General features: G+C 36.6%; 1 protein-coding gene across 1 annotated transcript in view; it reads left to right on the forward strand.

Moving 5' to 3' along the window:
• Window positions 1-7,870: 7,870 nt before the first annotated feature.
• ric8b (RIC8 guanine nucleotide exchange factor B) overlaps window positions 7,871-20,644 on the forward strand; it is a 43,390-nt gene continuing 30,616 nt past the window's right edge. Inside the window, exons 1-4 of the mRNA XM_061924571.2 lie at window positions 7,871-8,053; window positions 12,698-12,745; window positions 12,818-13,444; window positions 17,632-17,726. Coding sequence (XP_061780555.1) covers window positions 7,970-8,053; window positions 12,698-12,745; window positions 12,818-13,444; window positions 17,632-17,726 — 854 coding nt within the window. The 5' untranslated portion in view covers window positions 7,871-7,969. The remainder of the gene's footprint in view (window positions 8,054-12,697; window positions 12,746-12,817; window positions 13,445-17,631; window positions 17,727-20,644) is intronic.

The following is a 20,644-nucleotide window of genomic DNA, read 5'->3' on the forward strand; positions in this document are numbered from 1 at the left end:
TGCAGCTATGTAATCAGGAAATGCCCAAATATATGAGGAGGCGTGTGGAGCTTGTTCCTCAGAGCAGTGGGGTGACACTGCTAGGGTACAGATTCACACGCGCTCTCCTCATGAGCTAAATTGATTCCTTGCTTCTTGTCCTGTTTAATAGTTTGGTGTTTGAACCTGACCCAACTTATCCTTTTTCTCATTGGCGTCACAATCACAGCAGCACTCGTTATGTCAATCAAATACGTTACTTAGCAATGCACCAAATAAGTCCAACTCTTTCTTTTGCCCATTATTGTTTAATTTGTGGACCCCCTCAGACATGATGTACCCCCAATCTTTTCTTCTCTAAATACCATATGTGTCAGGTTCAAACACCGAACTATCTATTAAACAAGACACGAGGCAAGGAATCAAACAGAGACAGGATTCAATTTAGCGCGTGTGGACCTGCACCCTCGTACGGTGTCACCCCACCGCTCTGAGGAGGGAGCTCCACGCCTCCTCCTTTATTTGGGCATTTCCTGATTTCATAGCTGCAGCTGCTTCTAAGGGGAGGGGGGTCATAAACATCTGCACTGGGTCATAAACAGTTCAAACAAAAAGGTGCTTGGAGCGGTGTCAGGTTTGCCCCCCCTCTCTGCTTGTAGATCCCGTTTCCCTGATAAGGTCCTTCCTGTGGCTGTCCAAGATCTGAGAAACCAACACCTCTACGGCGCATTCCATCGCACACAGTGGAGGTTTACAAGCCGTCCGCCTTTTGCTTGATAAGATCACAGGTAAGAATGTTCAAATTCAAGCTTGAGTAGTTTAATTTTGTCATTCTTTATACCGTGGTTACTACATTTTAAACGTGTATGAACGCATGTTCAAATTCAAGCCTGAGTAGTTTATTAACTTTTTTTTTTTTTTCAAAATAAATGTGTGTAAGGTGAGTAATTGAGTTTTAGTTTTATTTTGTCATTTAAGTATGTAATTATACAGTGGTGAACTTATTATTACACTTGCACGACAGGTCAGAATGTTCAAATTCAAGCTGGAATAGATTTATCTTTTTAATTCATTTTCTTCCCTGCTTAGGCTGCTGCCCCCGCGACCCGCGCAAATGGATGGATGGTTTGATTTAGTCATTTTAGTATATATTTATGATTACATCTTTTTACACTTGTGTGATGAGTAAAAATATTAAGATTAAAGCTTGTTAGATTATTTAATATTGTATTTATTTTTAAATAGAATTATAAAGGGTAGATAATTACATTTTAAAATGAGTCATTTTATTTTGAATTATAACGTTTAACCTTTTTTGGAATGTATGAAAGCATCAGTTTGTCTATAAATTAAAAATAAATTCAAGGTTGAGGTAGTTTTATTTATATATTTTTTTATTCTTAAAATTAAACATACAAATGTTGAGTACAGTAACTATATTTTTATTTTAGTCATTTCTTTTTAGCCATCATATGACATTTAGAAATGTTCAAATGTGGCCTGTGTAGAACTCTGAAATGTATTAATACATTTTTTATTAAAAAAAAATTGGGGTAGATATTTAGGGTCATTTTCAAACATGCTTTTTCTTCCTGTGCACCTGAAAGGGTCCGAAAATCCCCAATTTTGATGTGACAAAAGCCTTTGCTCGGACTGATCTGCACTTGTAAGTGACTACACGGCGGGGGGCGGGGCCACGCTGCAGAAAAGAATGACATTTCTATAGAAACAATGGCCCTTCTGAGTCGGAGTCGGGGTCAGCGCACCTCAAGTCCCGTAACCCTTCGACCCCCCGACCCCTGCTGAGGTTTGTATTTATTGCAACATAGATCCTCTGTCTCATGTGTGTCCGCTGCTCAGAAAAGCCCGAGCCTTTGAATGCAGCGGAATAAAAGAAGGCGGCCACCCTGCATGGATTTAATCACCTGACCTTCAAGTCAATATCAATATTCTTTCTTGTGTAGCGAGGGCTCGTGTGTATCAAACGCAACAATCCAAGCATTTTGATAGTTTTCAAAGTCATTACAATTTACAGAGTTTTTTTTTTTTTTAAACCATAGGGCTTCCCTCAAGTTAGGTTCCAGTAACCCAGAAGGGTCTCAGTCATAAAAATGGTAAAAATAAGTCTTAAATAAGTCAATAACTCATTGAGTTTTGATTTATTATTATTTTTTGAGCAGTAACAGACAATAAATAGTCACTGAAGTTTTCAGGTCCCACTCATAAAAGTGGAAAAATAAGTCATACTTTTTTTTTTTTTAACTTTCAACACTTAAATCTCTAGATCAACTTCAGATCTGTCAATAAATGTTTATTTTTTTTAATTTATGTTTTGTGCCCTTTTTGGGTTGTTTTTAGCAAAATTAAGCAAAATTTCCCTAAAATATGTAAAAGTGAGATATTTGATGGATTGGACCTTAAATAAGTCAATAACTCACAAAAACATTGATTTTGGATTTATTATTATTTTTTGAGCAGTAACAGACAATAAATAAAAGTTTTCAGGTCCCACTCATAAAAGTGTAAAAATAAGTCATACTTTTTTTTTTTACTTTCAACACTTAAATTTCTAGATCAACTTCAGATCTGTCAAAAATTATTATTTATTTTTTTAATGTTTTGTGCCCTTTATTTTTTTATTTTTTTTATGGCAAACACACAAATTAAGCAATATTTCCCTAAAATATGTAAAAGTGAGTTTTTTGATGGATTGGACCTTACATAAGTGAATAACTCACAACAACATTGATTTTGGATTTATTATTATTTTTGGAGCAGTAACAGACAATAAATAGCTACTGAAGTTTTCAGGTCCCACTCATAAAAGTGTAAAAATAAGTCATACTTTTTTTTTTACTTTCAACACTTAAATTACTAGATCAACTTCAGATCTGTCAAAAATTATTAATTATTTTTTTAATGTTTTGTGCCCTTTATTTATTTTTATTTTTTTATGGCAAACACACAAATTAAGCAATATTTCCCTAAAATATGTAAATGTGAGATTTTTGATGGATTGGACCTTACATAAGTGAATAACTCACAACAACATTGATTTTGGATTTATTATTATTTTTGGAGCAGTAACAGACAATAAATAGCTACTGAAGTTTTCAGGTCCCACTCATAAAAGTGTAAAAATAAGTCATACATTTTTTTTTTTTTACTTTCAACACTTAAATCTCTAGATCAACTTCAGATCTGTCAAAAACTTTTTTTTTTTTCTTTTTTTTAATGTTTTGTGCCCTTTTTTTTAAAATGGCAAACACACAAATTAAGCAATATTTCCCTAAAATATGTAAAAGTGAGATTTTTGATGGATTGGACCTTAAATAAGTGAATAACTCACAACAACATTGATTTTGGATTTATTATTATTTTTTGAGCAGTAACAGACAATAAATAGCTACTGAAGTTTTCAGGTCCCACTCATAAAAGTGTAAAAATAAGTCATAATTTTTTTTTTTTTTTTTTACTTCCAACACTTAAATTTCTAGATCAACTTCAGATCCGTCAAAAATTATTATTATTTTTTTTAATGTTTTGTGCCCTTTTTTTTCTTTTTTTTTTATGTCAAACACACAAATTAAGCAATATTTCCCTAAAATATGTAAAAGTGAGATTTTTGATGGATTTGACCTTACATAAGTGAATAACTCACAACAACATTGATTTTGGATTTATTATTATTTTTTGAGCAGTAACAGACAATAAATAGCTACTGAAGTTTTCAAGTCCCACTCATAAAAGTGTAAAAATAAGTCATACATTTTTTTATTACTTTCAACACTTAAATCTCTAGATCAACTTCAGATCTGTCAAAAATGTGTATTTTTTATTTTTATGTTTTGTGCCCTTTTTGGGGTTTTTTTTTTTATGGCAAACACACAAATTAAGCAATATTTCCCTCAAAATATGTAAGAGTGAGATATTTGATGGATTGGACCTTAAATAAGTCAATAACTCACAACAACATTGATTTTGGATTTATTATTATTTTTTGAGCAGTACCAGACAATAAATAGCCGCTGAAGTTTTCAGGTCCCACTCATAAAAGTGTAAAAATAAGTCATAATTTTTTTTTTTTTACTTTCAACACTTAAATTTCTAGATCAACTTCAGATCTGTCAAAAATTATTATTTATTTTTTTAATGTTTTGTGCCCTTTATTATTTTATTTTTTTATGGCAAACACACAAATTAAGCAATATTTCCCTAAAATATGTAAAAGTGAGATTTTTGATGGATTGGACCTTATATAAGTGAATAACTCACAACAACATTGATTTTGGATTTATTATTATTTTTTGTGCAGTAACAGACAATAAATAGCTACTGAAGTTTTCAAGTCCCACTCATAAAAGTGTAAAAATAAGTCATACATTTTTTTATTACTTTCAACACTTAAATCTCTAGATCAACTTCAGATCCGTCAAAAATGTGTATTTTTTTATTTTTATGTTTTGTGCCCTTTTTGGGTTGTTTTTTTTTATGGCAAACACACAAATTAAGCAATATTTCCCTCAAAATATGCAAGAGTGAAATATTTGATGGATTGGACCTTAAATAAGTCAATAACATTGATTTTGGATTTATTATTATTTTTTTAGCAGTACCAGACAATAAATAGCCGCTGAAGTTTTCAGGTCCCACTCATAAAAGTGTAAAAATAAGTCATACTTTTTTTTTTTTTTTTTTACTTTCAACACTTACATCTCTAGATCAACTTCAGATCTGTCAAAAAAAAATATTTTTTTATTTTTATGTTTTGTGCCCTTTTTGGGTTTTTATTTTTAATTTTTATGGCAAACACACAAATTAAGCAATATTTCCCTAAAAATATGTAAGAGTGAGATATTTGATGGATTGGACCTTAAATAAGTGAATAACTCACAACAACATTGATTTTGGATTTATTATTATTTTTTTAGCAGTAACAGATAATAAATAGCTACTGAAGTTTTCAGGTCCCACTCATAAAAGTGTAAAAATAAGTCATCCATTTTTTTATTACTTTCAACACTTAAATCTCTAGATCAACTTCAGATCTGTCAAAAATTTGTATTTTTTTATTTTTATGTTTTGTGCCCTTTTTGGTTGTTGTTTTTTTTATGGCAAACACACAAATTAAGCAATATTTCCCTCTAGATATGTAAAAGTGAGATATTTGATGGATTGGACCTTAAATAAGTCAATAACTCACAACAACATTGATTTTGGATTTATTATTATTTTTTGAGCAGTACCAGACAATAAATAGCCGCTGAAGTTTTCAGGTCCCACTCATAAAAGTGGAAAAATAAGTCATACTTTTTTTTTTTTTTTAACTTTCAACACTTACATCTCTAGATCAACTTCAGATCTGTCAAAATTATTATTATTATTTTATGTTTTATGCCCTTTTTGGTTTTTTTACGGCAAACACACAAAATATTTGTGGTGTTTATTGTAATAAATAAAGCACGCTTGAATGCTTGTTTAGTGACAGCAGAATTGCATTTAATTGCATTTAATTGTTCTAATAGAACTGATGTTAACAATTGTTTCATTGAATCAGATTGACTAGAATATAATAGAATAGAATAGAAAGTACTTTATTGATCCCTGGGGGAAATTCAGCACCACAGTTCGCTCACAATAGACAATAAACACTTAGGTATTTTTTACATGTGAATAATATAAATACAGTCTATTATACAGCATTATTCACATGTGAATAACATACATACAGTCTATTATACAGCATTATTCACATGTGAATAATATAAATACAGTCTATTATACAGCATTATTCACATGTGAATAACATAAATACAGTCTATTATACGGCATTATTCACATGTGAATAACATACATACAGTCTATTATACAGCATTATTCACATGTGAATAACATAAATACAATCTATTATACAGCGTTATTCACATGTGAATAATATAAAAACAGTCTATTATACAGCATTATTCACATGTGAATAACATAAATACAGTCTATTATACAGCATTATTCACATGTGAATAACACAAATACAGTCTATCATACAGCATTATTCACATGTGAATAACATAAATACAGTCTATTATACAGCATTATTCACATGTGAATAACATACATACAGTATATTATACAGCATTATTCACATGTGAATAACATAAATACAGTCTATTATACAGCATTATTCACATGTGAATAATATAAATACAGTCTGTTATACAGCATTATTCACATGTGAATAACATAAATACAGTCTATTATACAGCATTATTCACATGTGAATAACATAAATACAGTCTATTATACAGCATTATTCACATGTGAATAACATAAATACAGTCTATTATACAGCATTATTCACATGTGAATAACATAAATACAGTCTATTATACAGCATTATTCACATGTGAATAACATAAATACAGTCTATTATACAGCATTATTCACATGTGAATAACATAAATACAGTCTATTATACATCATTATTCACATGTGAATAACACAAATACAGTCTATCACACAGTATTATTCACATGTGAATAACATACATACAGTCTATCATACAGCATTATTCACATGTGAATAACATACATACAGTCTATCATACAGCATTATTCACATGTGAATAACATACATACAGTCTATTATACAGCATTATTCACATGTGAATAACATAAATTCAGTCTATTATACAGCATTATTCACATGTGAATAACATAAATACAGTCTATTATACAGCATTATTCACATGTGAATAACATAAATTCAGTCTATTATACAGCATTATTCACATGTGAATAACATAAATACAGTCTATTATACAGCATTATTCACATGTGAATAACATAAATACAGTCTATTATACAGCATTATTCACATGTGAATAACATAATACAGTCTATTATACAGCATTATTCACATGTGAATAATATAAATACAGTCTATTATACAGCATTATTCACATGTGAATAACATAATACAGTCTATTATACAGCATTATTCACATGTGAATAACATAAATACAGTCTATTATACAGCATTATTCACATGTGAATAATATAAATACAGTCTATTATACAGCATTACTCACATGTGAATAACATACACACAGTCTATTATACAGCATTATTCACATGTGAATAACATAAATACAGTTTACGTTCACGACAACCTTTTTTTCCCCCCAAAACACAATATAGAATGTGAGATACAACAGGATAATGCATTGATTGATTGATTGAGACTTGTAATTAGTAGATTGCACAGTGAAGTACATATTCCGTACAATTGACCACTAAATGGCAACACCCCAATAAGTTTTTCAACTTGTTTAAGTCGGGGTCCACTTAAATTGATTCATGATACAGATATATATATAGGCTACTATCATCATAATACAGTCATCACACAACAGAGTATATACATTGAATTATTTACATCATTTACTTATTTACTTTATTTACATTTATCATTTGCTTTCAAAACAGTTACCAAAAAAATGGGACCCCATACATTTACTGTGGGACTCCCATTTTTTTTTAATGACTTGAAGGGGTCCCGTACTACCATGAATTGATTAACGTGGACCCCAAGTTGAAAAACGTATTCGGGTGCTACCATTTAGCGGTCAATTGTACGGAATATGTACTGTACTGTGCAATCTACTAATGAAAGTTTAAATCAATCACTCAAAAGACTAAAATATCTTTGTATTCTCCTCTAAGTTTCAATTATAATAGTTATTTGTTCCTATTTGTGCCGTAAAACACAATAACATTCAAATCTCGTGTAGTTACGAAGCCAGTGTAGGAATTCCGCTCCTGGTGGTAGTCAGTAAACGCACCACCCGGAAGTGCTCCTCTACCGGAAACAGTAGCGGAAATTCCGCACCGGCAAAACCGACACCCAAACGCACCACAGTCTCCTGGCTGATAGCTAGCCGGCTAGCCGCTCAGTACTGGAAGAAGCCGAGTTGGAGTTTCTGTCAACCGCCGCCATGGACCTGACTAACGTGTTGTCGCAGCTCGAAAGTGCCGACGGGCAGGACATCGAGACGCTTCTACGGGAGTACAACAGAGAGGTGACTTGTTTTTTTTTTAACTCTTCTTTTTAGCCAAAACAAACGTAGCTTGAGGGGCTAACTAGCATCCCTTGCTAATTAAGCGGCTTGCTTTAAAGTAAACAAATCGTCCTAATAAGACTTATAAAGATAATTATTTATAATGTTTCATGTTTGCTTCGGTCCGACACAATAAAATGTATAAATGTTAACTACATGCGCCATATTAGTCACTATGTTTGAGCTCTTATCAGTGTTAACGCTAGGAATCTTCAAAATGGGGCCCCTGGGGTCCCCATCAAGTCATAAAAACAAAAAAATGGGGTCCCACTTTTTTAAAAACATGACAGGGAGACAAAACAGGATCACTGACGGGTCTGCCAACTTCCGGCGCCCCTTACAAAAAAGGTGAGATACAGGTAAACAATGGGGGGGATGAGGGTAAAAGAAAAGAAAATCGGTCTAAGCCTGAGTAATATATGTTAGCTAACTAGACAATCAGATGGACAGTGGCTATACAGTATTATACTTTCTTAACAGTATAATTGTAACCAGGAATAAGTCTTCAAGTAACAAAAATCTAATACTAACATTGTTGGGTAAGACAGAATTTGGTTTTATTCTGAATCCAGTGAAACAGGTTGGTGGTTTTAGCTGATATAAAGACTTTCAGGTGTTTATATATGTTTAAGGATCCAAAGCGACATACATAAAAAATACATATTAAAACAATCACTGTAAACATGATCATTTAAGGGAAGAATGTAATACAAAATATCAATACAAAGTGTCAAAACAGAATAAACTCTTTCTTTATTCTTTATTCTTTATTCAAGTTTTATTCACAATACCATATAACAAATACAATATGGTATTGCTGCTGCAGCAACAGAGATACAGTGTATAGGTCCCTAAGATATATAGATATCTAATGTATTCATACATTGTTTATGTAGCATGTTTATATAACCTAATCATATTGTTTCTTCAACTTAAAAATAGCTGACCGTTTATTTTCCCCTTCTCTGGGATTATATTCCCAGTTTTGATCTCGGACGTCTGGTCACTTATAGCATATAAGAATATTATATTACTGTTAAGCAAACTATGAATAATAAAACATGTCCTTTATCATAGCTACACGTATGACAAAAAAGCTCGTGAAAATCAGTGGTATTCAGTGAGGTAAGATGAATTAAATGCGCTGACAGTTCATTGCTCCTGCCAAATGAATTGCACTGAGTGGAGCGGATCACCACTCCAAGATGGCGGCCCCGCGTCTCGTCAGCGCCAGTAGGCAGTAGCGCTCGATGCTGCGTCTACTTATAAGATGTCTATGGGTTACCATACCACAAGTGCCTTTGTTGGTGCAACCAACCATGCTTCATGACTTATGGTTTCTTCCAACCCCAAAAATAAAAATATACATACATTAGGGGTGTAACGGCACGTGTATTTGTATTGAACCGTTTCGGTACGGGGGTTTCGGTTCGGTTCGGAGGTGTACCGAACGAGTTTCCACACGAACATATTAAGTAGCCGCCTCCGCTTCCTTCTGCCTCTGTTTCTGTCAGGACTCTACACAGCACCCAGCATTGTCCCACCCACACAACCATCTGATTGGTTACAAACAACATTGATTTTGGATTTATTATTATTTTTTGAGCAGTAACAGACAATAAATAGCTACTGAAGTTTTCAGGTCCCACTCATAAAAGTGTAAAAATAAGTCATACATTTTTTTTTTTTACTTTCAACACTTACATTTCTAGATCAACTTCAGATCTGTCAAAAATTATTATTTATTTTTTTAACGTTTTGTGCCCTTTATTTTTTATTTTTTTATGGCAAACACACAAATTAAGCAATATTTCCCTAAAATATGTAAAAGTGAGATATTTGATGGATTGGAACCTAAATAAGTCAATAACTCACAACAACATTGATTTTGGAATTATTATTATTTTTTGAGCAGTAACAGACAATAAATAGCTACTGAAGTTTTCAGGTCCCACTCATAAAAGTGTAAAAATAAGTCATCATTTTTTATTTTTTTTTACTTTCAACACTTAAATTTCTAGATCAACTTCAGATCTGTCAAAAATTATTATTTATTTTTTTAATGTTTTGTGCCCTTTATTTATTTTTTATTTTTTTTATGGCAAACACACAAATTAAGCAATATTTCCCTAAAATATGTAAAAGTGAGATTTTTGATGGATTGGACCTTAAATAAGTCAATACCTCACAACAGTGCGTATTCAGAGCGATAACAGCCAATCAGCAGTGTGTATTCAGAGCGCATGTAGTCAGTGCTTAGCGTTCAGCGGGTAAGCATCAGGCAGCGGACTCTCCCCAAATTATAATAAACACCTCCCAGTCAACTACTAGTAACATCACTATGAGCCTGTTCACCTTCTAGAAATATAAAAGGCAGCTCAGCTCGCTCGCAGTCCTGGCTTGAGGTGAAAGATAATTCGCTTTTAGCGTAACGTTAGCTCATTTTGCGGTGTGTGTGTGTGTGTGTGTGTGTGTGTGTGTGTGTGTGTGTGTGTGTGTGTGTGTGTGTGTGTGTGTGTGTGTGTGTGTGTGTGTGTGTGTGTGTGTTACGGACAGCAAAGCCCTGTCTGTCTGTTATTTCACGTTACCTTTTTCTATGTTGATTGAGCTGTGTTGATGCAGCAAAAAAGGACATTATGTTAAATGAAGAGTTTCTGTCTCTGATAGTTGATATAATAATGTAAGTGCATCATTAAGCCTACATGAACTCCATGGTGTTCAGGGATGAATAGTCTCTCCTATTGCTACTGTACCATTTTTTTCAGCTTTAGTTACATTAATCATTAGTAATGCAGCAGCCTAGTTTTGAATGGCAGGGTCCCTGCTATCACATGTTGATAAAAATATAACATTTACATAATAAAAATCAACTACAGGCTTCCCAAATGCTGTAATAAATTAAGCATGGTGAGTTGACTTGAAACTGTTTAATGTTGCACTTTTTATATGTAGAAGAAAAGTTTAGTCATTGTATTTAATCTGAGCAACAACTTGAGGCAGTTTAATGTCGATTAACGTGGGCAGAATTATTATAGTGTTCCCAATGTTAAAAGGATAAAGCCATTGTTTACAAATTTGGTAAATAAATAACCAAAAAATGTATATTTTGTTGTTTTCTTACTGTACCGAAAATGAACCGAACCGTGACCTCTAAACCGAGGTACGTACCTAACCGAAATGCTTGTGTACCGTTATACCCCTACACCATACTTGCCAACCTTGAGACCTCCGATTTTGGGAGGTGGGGGAGGGGCGTGGTCGGGGTGGGAGGGGCGTGGCTAAAAGGGGAGGAGTATATTTACAGCTAGAATTCACCAAGTCAAGTATTTCATATATATATATATATATATATAATAAAATATATATATATACGTATATATATATATATATATATATATATATATATAATAAAATAAATATATATATATGTATATATATATATATATATATATATATATATATATATATATATATATATATATAGCTAGAATTCACTGAACGTCAAGTATTTGTTATATATATATATAACAAATACTTGACGTACAGTTGTTATATATATATATATATATATATAACAAATACTTGACGTTCAGTGAATTCTAGCTATATATATATATATATATATATATATATATTATTTTATTATATGTATGTATATATATATATATACGTCCATCCATCCATCCATTTTCTACCGCTTATTCCCTTTGGGGTCGCGGGGGGCGCTGGAGCCTATCTCAGCTACAATCGTATATATATATATATATATATATATATATATATATATATATATATATATATATACATTTTATTATATATATATAAAATAAATACTTGAATTTCAGTGTTCATTTATTTACACATATACACACACATAACACTCATCTACTCATTGTTGAGTTAAGGGTTGAATTGTCCATCCTTGTTCTATTCTCTGTCACTATTTTTCTAACCATGCTGAACACCCTCTCTGATGATGTATTGATGTGTGGCACGCACAAAAGTGCTTTCATCAAATGCACTAGATGGCAGTATTGTCCTATTTAAGAGTGTCACAACATTGCTGTTTACGACAGACGAACTGCTTTACGGTATACAAAAACGTGACTGCTGTTGTTGTGTGTTGTTGCCGCGCTGGGAGGACGTTAATGAAACTGCCTAACAATAAACCCACATAAGAAACCAAGAACTCGCCCTCCATCATTCTACAGTTATAACGTGATTGGGCAGGTATGCTGGTTATATTGTGGGTTAGCGGACTCAGGTCCTCATGGACCTGAGTCCGCCTGAATTTCGGGAGATTTTCGGGAGAAAATTTGTCCTGGGAGGTTTTCGGGAGAGGCGCTGAATTTCGGGAGTCTCCCGGAAAATCCGGGAGGGTTGGCAAGTATGCCCTACACAAGTGCCTTTGTTGGTGCAACCAACCATGCTTCATGACTTATGGTTTCTTCCAACCCAAAAAATTAAAATATATATACATATATCGAACATTTTTTCGATATCGATCACATGTCTATCGCACTATATATTGATATCGTTTGATATCATTTCACGAAGTTTGCAATGGCAAGTGAATTATCCCCAATAAGCTCTTTCCTGTTCCAGAACAGCCGCACCTTCACTTTTGACCCAAAGGAAGAATCGCTGCGCAGTGTAAGTAGACACCATCGGTGCATTTACAAATACGGTACTTCAAAACCGAACGCTCGCCCGGTGCCATTTCAGAAGCTGTGTCAGAGCGTCCTGGTCGTCCTCGGCATGAAGGTGCAGCCCAGCTGTCAGAAGACATGCCTGGAAACACTCCGCATCCTCTCCAGGGACAAGTGTGTCCTGGCACCGATAGCCACCCGGGACGGCGTGCTGACTCTGGCCAGGATGGCTCGACTGAACGCCGGAGGGATGGCGGGTGACGAGCAGGGGCGGCCGGAGGAAAGCACTCAATCGGAAGAGGAGGAGCGCGTGGTGGTGGAAGCCTTGAAGTGCCTGTCCAATGTGCTGTTCAACAGTCCCGCCGCTCAGCAGGTGAGCGTGGACGTCAAGCTGGCCCACGGCCTGTGCGCCAACCTGCACGCCTCCTCCTCCTGGCACCACGAGGTGGGCCTGTTCACCCTGCGCATCCTCTTCCTGCTGTCGGCCCTGAGGGCGGACCTGAGCGAGCAGCTGCGGAAAGAGGGGCAGGCGGTGAAGCTGCTCACGGGGGTGCTGGAGCGCACCCTGGACGTGAGCTGGGACGGCCCCTACGAGGTGGCCCGTCCGGATCCTCAGGCTATGCCCCTGCCCGCAGAGGACAATGAGCGAGTCATGGAGGCGCTCAAAGCCCTCTTCAACCTGACTGTGTCGTCTGGTGGTAAGGTGAGTGTGACGCTAAACAACACGCCTCTTGTTTAGGGTGCAAATGTCTGACAATTGAGCATCAGCTAGTGACTGTCACTAAAACTGTTTTTTAGGGTTAGGAACCCGAAAGTAGAATAATAGAATAATAATGGCAGCAACACATTGCAAAAAAGATGTCACAGGGGCATTTTTACTACTGTGTTACATGGCCTTTCCTTTTAACAACACTCAGTAAAGGTTTGGGAACTGAGGAGACACATTTTTGAAGTGGAATTATTTCCCATTCTTGCTTGATGTACAGCTTAAGTTGTTCAACAGTCCGGGGGTCTCCGTTGTGCTATTTTAGGCTTTATAATGCGCCACACATTTTCAATGGGAGACAGGTCTGGCCAGACTAGTACCCGCACTATTTAGCTATGAAGCCACACTGTTGTAACACGTGGCTTGGCATTGTCTTGCTGAAATAAGCAGGGGCGTCCATGATAACGTTGCTTGGATGGCAACATATGTTGCTACAAAACCTGTATGTACCTTTCAGCATTAATGGTGCCTTCACAGATGTGTAAGTTACCCATGTCTTGGGCACTAATACACCCCCATACCATCACACATGCTGGCTTTTCAACTTTGCGCCTATAACAGTCCGGATGGTTCTTTTCCTCTTTGTTCCGGAGGACACGACGTCCGCAGTTTCCTAAAACAATTTGAAATGTGGACTCGTCAGACCACAGAACACTTTTCCGCTTTGCATCAGTCCATCTTAGATGAGCTCGGGCCAGCGAAGCCGGCGCATTTCTGGGTGTTGTTGATAAATGGCTTTCGCTTTGCATAGTAGAGTTTTAACTTGCACTTACAGATGTAGCGACCAACTGTAGTTACTGACAGTGGTTTTCTGAAGTGTTCCTGAGCCCATGTGGTGAAAAAGGACAAATACTGTACTTAGCATTCCATAAAGTGTAGATGGAGGCTTACTTTAGGCAAGTGTAAAAAGAAGGCAACCATTGTTGGTAATAAAACTACAATGTGCAGCGTTCTGGATAGTGCAAAGGGAGCAACACCTAAGGCATGTGAAATGTATGTTTTGCCTTTTTTAACTGCCTAACAGTGTAAAAAGATGTTGAACGCAGGTAATATTACAAAACCCAAAAGCGAAGCGAAAACCATTTATCAACAACACCCAGAAACGCCGGCTTCGCTGGCCCGAGCTCATCTAAGATGGACTGATGCAAAGTGGAAAAGTGTTCTGTGGTTTGACGAGTCCACATTTCAAATTGTTTTTGGAAACTGTGGACGTCGTGTCCTCCGGACCAAAGAGGAAAAGAACCATTCAGACTGTTATAGGCGCAAAGATCAAAAGCCAGCATCTGTGATGGTATGGGGGTGTATTAGTTTATTTAGTTTATTATTATTCTTCGGGTCAATCGTCAACAAAATAAACAAACAGTTGTACATTCATAGATTGAAAATGAAAATGTTGCAGACCGAAAGGGTTTAGGCTGAAGTTGAACACTTATTGCGCCTAACCCTATAAACAATGTCAAGTACAAGATGAACTTCCGAAAATTATGAAATGTCCTTTGTACAACATATTATAAATACTCATTATACACAACATAAACACAGTTCAATTATATACACAGTAAAGGCATGTGAAATATCCTTGTACACGTATTAAACCTTTGTACAAATTTTTATATATATATATATATATATATATATATATATATATATATATATATATATAAAGGCTGCAGCTAACGATTATTTTTCTATCGATAATTTTTTCGATTAATCGGTTAATCTATAGATTATATTTTTCGATTAATCTATAGATTATTTTTTCTTTTACCGATTATTTTTTTTATTTAAAATGAAGATGAAAAAATAAATGTAGGCCAGTTTTTTCAAAAAGCATGGCTTTTATTTACAAAAAAAAAGGTATGGCCACTCAGTCAACATTGACAACAACATGACAAAATATTCTGTAACAATGTAAACATTAAAACTTTTAACATTTAACAAAATTAAAAGTAGCTTATTTGCTTTTTAATGTGCAAATATAAAAGTAAACATCCAGTGCAAATCTTAATATTCTGCAATAGTATAAGCATTTCAAAAGTAAAAGTATTGCTTATTTTGCTTTAAAATGTGCAAAAATAAAGATAAACATCCAATACAAAAAAAGTGCAAAACGGAAATATTCTGTAACAACAGTGTAAACATTTCAACAAAAGTAAAAGTATTGCTTATTTGCTCAAATGTGCAAAAATAAAGATAAACGTCCAATACAAAAAAGTGCAAAACGAAATATTCTGTAACAACAGTGTAAACATTTCAACAAAAGTAAAAGTATTGCTTATTTTGCTTAATAACACAACAATGATAGTATGATTAAAGTGAAAGTGAATTGTTGGTTTGTACATAGTATATGTAATTGTTAATGTTGTAAAAGGTATTTGCACAACTAATTAACGTTAGCGTTTGTGACACGTCTTGTGCCGTGGGGTTCTTTCAGGACCGACAGACTGAACGCCAGACGGCTTTGCCAGGTTTACAATCTTTTAATTTTACACAAAGTATTTTCTCTTCCAACTCTTTTCTCTTTCTTTCCTCGCTTTTCAGCTCCTCTTCCTCGCTCACTCGTCGTCGTCTGTCTCTGGCTCTCCTCCTCTCTCGCTCCACGTCAGCTTCACTCTGGCTCCTTCCAGTCTCTTCCCTTTCTCTCTGCTGCTCCCCTTTTCTTCAGCGAGAGGAGATTGGATGATCGTGCCCAGGTGCGCGGATCGCGCACCTGGGCACGATTGCGGCATCGCTCCCGGCGCGCCCCGCCTCGCCGCTCGCTCGCCGGCCCCGCCTCTCCACAGCGTTAAAGAGGAGCGCCCGTTTTTGTAAACACTGAACAGGCACGCCAAACGCGCCTCTCAGAGCGAAACAGTGCTTTAGTTTATGAATTTACAACGCAGACACAAATGACGCATTCATGTTTTTGTGTAATGATGACAACGTATACTCATGCGGACTATTGACTAGTTGATGGTGATGGCAAGAACGCTGTTGCGTGTTTCTTTCAAAATGTTCGTTCATAGCCGTTGTGCTGCTATGATAGGCCATTTCCGCTCGACACAGTGTGCATACAACAACATTATTAGGCCGTTTATTGAAATACTCCCACACTTTTGACGACTTTTGGCGTGCTTTTTTCCCCTCGCTCGCATCGTCTGCTTTGCGCTCCGCCATGACGGTAGTGTGACGTAAATATGCGAGGCGTCGACGCACAAAAACGGCGTCGACGTATTTACGTAACCGATGACGTCGACTACGTCGACGCGTCGTTTCAGCCTTAATATATATATATAGTGCCCATCTGTGAAGGCATCATTAATGCTGAAAGGTACATACAGGTTTTGGAGCAACATATGTTGCCATCCAAGCAACGTTATCATGGACGCCCCTGCTTATTTCAGCAAGACAATGCCATGCCACGTGTTACAACAGCGTGGCTTCATAGTGAAAGAGTGCAGGTACTACACTGGCCTGCCTGTAGTCCAGACCTGTCTCCCATTGAAAATGTGTGGTGCAATATGAAGCCTAAAATATCAGAAGGGAGACTGTTGAACTTAAGCTGTACATCAAGCAAGAATGGGAAAGAATTCCACCTGAGAAGCTTAAAAAATGTGTCTCCTCAGTTCCCAAACGTTTACTGAGTGTTGTTAAAAGGAAAGGCCATGTAACACAGTGGTAAAAATCCCGCTGTGACAACTTTTTTGCAATGTGTTGCTGCCATTAAATTCTAAATTAATGATTATTTGCAAAACAAAGTTACGTTTCTCAGTTTGAATATTAAATATCTTGTCTTTGCAGTCTATTCAATTGAATATAAGTTGAAAAGGATTTGCAAATCATTGTATTCTGTTTTTATTTACCATTTACACAATGTGACAACTTCACTGGTTTTGGGGTTTGTATTTACTAAACAAACAAAACAAAAGAATCACTCTTTTTAAAAGATGTGGGACAAATGCAAAGGGCTTCCCCTTATGTAGTGGCATCGCAATCAAGCCAAAGAAAAAGCTAAACATGCTAATGGAGAATTGTTTTTAACCAAACTCAACGGCAGCATTTAGGTGGAAACTTGGTGTTAACACATTCCAATGATGGACGAAAACCTTTGTGTGATTTTTTTGTTGTGGGTTTTTTTTTTGAAGGAGGATGAGCACCAGTACAGACTCATCACCGCCATCCTGCGCCACCTGTTGATGTTAAAGACTGAGAAAGAGGAGAAAACAGAGGAAGTACACAGGTGAGAAACTTTTAGACTGGTCAGCAGTATTCTAGTTGGAGGACGTTCCCGCAAGTGGAACCGTGTTTTGTAACGCCTCTCATCTCATACATTTCAAGAGATGACCTTACAATCCTTCCGCTGAGCTCGGCTTTGGGAGCTTAGTGACCGCTCAGGAAGTTGACTGCATAACAAGCTAAAGTCTTAGGGGCCTAGGACGTCACTGAACGACACACGGGAGCAAATCCAGACCAAATCCAGACCATTGTTCTGACAGTTTTGACCCCGGCTTCCGGTCCTTAGCTTTCTGGAAATGTGGCCCCCCTAGACAATTTAGTTGAATATCTCTGCTCTGCAAAGTTCATGTTATTTTTGTTGTAGGTGGGCCAAATAATGTATATTAATATGTAGAGATGTCCGATAATGGCTTTTTTGCCGATATTCCGATATTGTCCAACTCTTAATTACCGATTCCAATATTAATCGATACCGATATATACAGTCGTGGAATTAACACATTATTATGTCTAATTCTGTTGTGATGCCCCGCTGGAGGCATTAAATGGGAACATTATCACAATTTCAGAATGGTTAAAACCATTAAAAATCAGTTCCCAGTGGGTTATTTTATTTTTCGAAGTTTTTTTAAAATTTTTACCCATCACGCAATATCCCTAAAAAGAGCTTCAAAGTGCCTGATTTTAACCATCGTTATATACACCCGTCCATTTTCCTGTTACGTCACACAGTGATGCCAACACAAACAAACATGGCGGATAGAACAGCAAATTATAGCGACATTAGCTCGGATTCAGACTCGGATTTCAGCGGCTTAAGCGATTCAACAGATTACGCATGTATTGAAACGGATTGTTGTAGTGTGGAGGCAGGTAGCGAAAACGAAATTGGAAGAAGAAACTGAAGCTATTGAGCCATATCGGTTTGAACCGTATGCAAGCGAAACCGGCGAAAACGACACGACAGCCAGCGACACGGGAGAAAGCGAGGACAAATTCGGCGATCGCCTTCTAACCAACGATTGGTATGTGTTTGTTTGGCATTAAAGGAAACTAACAACTATGAACTACCGTATTTTCCGCACTATAAGGCGCACCGGATTATTAGCCGCACCTTCTATGAATTACATATTTCATAATTTTGTCCACCAATAAGCCGCCCCGGACTATAAGCCGCGCCTACGCTGCGCTAAAGTGAATGTCAAAAAAACGCTGCGCTAAAGTGAATGTCAAAAAAACAGTCAGATAGTTCAGTCAAACTTTAATAATATATTGAAAACCAGCGTTCTAACAACTCTGTCCCAAAATGTACGCAAATGTGCAATCACAAACATAGTAAAATTCAAAATGGTGTAGAGCAATAGTAACATAATGTTGCTCGAACGTTAATGTCACAACACACAAAATAAACATAGCGCTCACCTTCTGAAGTTATTCTTCATTCGTAAATCCTTCGAATTCTTCGTCTTCGGTGTCCGAATTGAAAAGTTGCGCAAGCGTGGTATCCAAAATGGCCGGTTCCGTCTCGTCGAAGTCATCGGGAGTCAGTGTCGCTGTTGTTCTGTGAATCCTGCCTTCCGGAAAGCTCGGACCACAGTTGTGACCGAAATATCTGCCCAGGCATTTACGATCCACTGGCAAATGTTGGCGTATGTCGTCCGGCGCTGTCTGCCCGTCTTAGTGAAGGTGTGTTCGCCTTCGGAGCTGTGTGAAAAAAGCCACCCGGCCTCTTCGCGTAAACTTCCCTTAACCACTCGCTCATCTTTTCTTCATCCATCCATCCCTTCGAGTTAGCTTTTATGATGACGCCGGCTGGAAAGGTCTCTTTTGGCAAGGTCTTCCTTTTGAATATCACCATGGGTGGAAGTTAGCATGGCAAGCTAGAACCACAGTGAAGGATGACTTCTCATTCCCTGTGGTGCGAATATTCACCGTACGTGCTCCCGTTCCACAGTGCAGTTCACAGGAATATCAGTTGCTGTGAAATACGGTAGTAATCCGTGTGCGGATGGAGAGATTGCGTCTTTTTATGAACCGGATCCTTTTCGCTTAGTAGGAGCCATTTTGTGGTCTTTACAGATGTAAACAGGAAATGAAACGTACGGTGATATCCGCGCGTTTTTTCTTCTTCTTCCGGGGGCGGGCGGTAGCTTACAGTAGAAGAAGAAGCGCTTCCTGTTCTATGGGGGCGGGTGCTTACCTTGGCGGTTGCTTGCGTAGAAGAAGAAGCGCTTCCTGTTCTACCGGGAAAAAAGATGGCGGCTGTTTACCGAAGTTGCGAGATCGAAACTTTATGAAAATGAATCGTAATAAAGCGCACCGGGTTATAAGGCGCACTGTTAGCTTTTGAGAAAATTTGTGGTTTTTAGGTGCGCCTTATAGTGCGGAAAATACGGTAGGTTTACAGCATATGAAATACATTTGGCAACAACATGCACTTTGAGAGTGCAGACAGCCCAATTCAGGCGCGCTAAGAACATATATTTTTCCACGATTTCAGCACTCAGGTTAACCATACCTAAATAGACACAAAATACTGCATTACACAAGACTACCCGAATGTACTCGAATGATTGAAAAAAATAAATGTTTTTAAGCTAAATTATTGGTAAACACAGTTTATGTATAATCATTTACGTAAAACCGCGAGTAATGAATAAAGTTTTCATCAATGAATATATTCTGTAGACATACCCTCATCCGCTCTCTTTTCCTGAAAGCTGATCTGTCCAGTTTTGGAGTTGATGTCAGCAGGCCAGGGAAGCTAGGGTCTTTATCGTTGGAAATGCATCTGCTTTGAGTGTCGCAGGATATCCACACATTCTTGCCATCTCTGTCGTAGCATAGCTTTCGTCGGTAAAGTGTGCGGAACAAACGACTGACCATTTCGTCGGCTTTCCCCACACCCTCGTATTTTGAACA

This window comes from Nerophis lumbriciformis, linkage group LG29 (genome assembly GCF_033978685.3).
Source record: "Nerophis lumbriciformis linkage group LG29, RoL_Nlum_v2.1, whole genome shotgun sequence".
NCBI lineage: Eukaryota > Metazoa > Chordata > Actinopteri > Syngnathiformes > Syngnathidae > Nerophis > Nerophis lumbriciformis.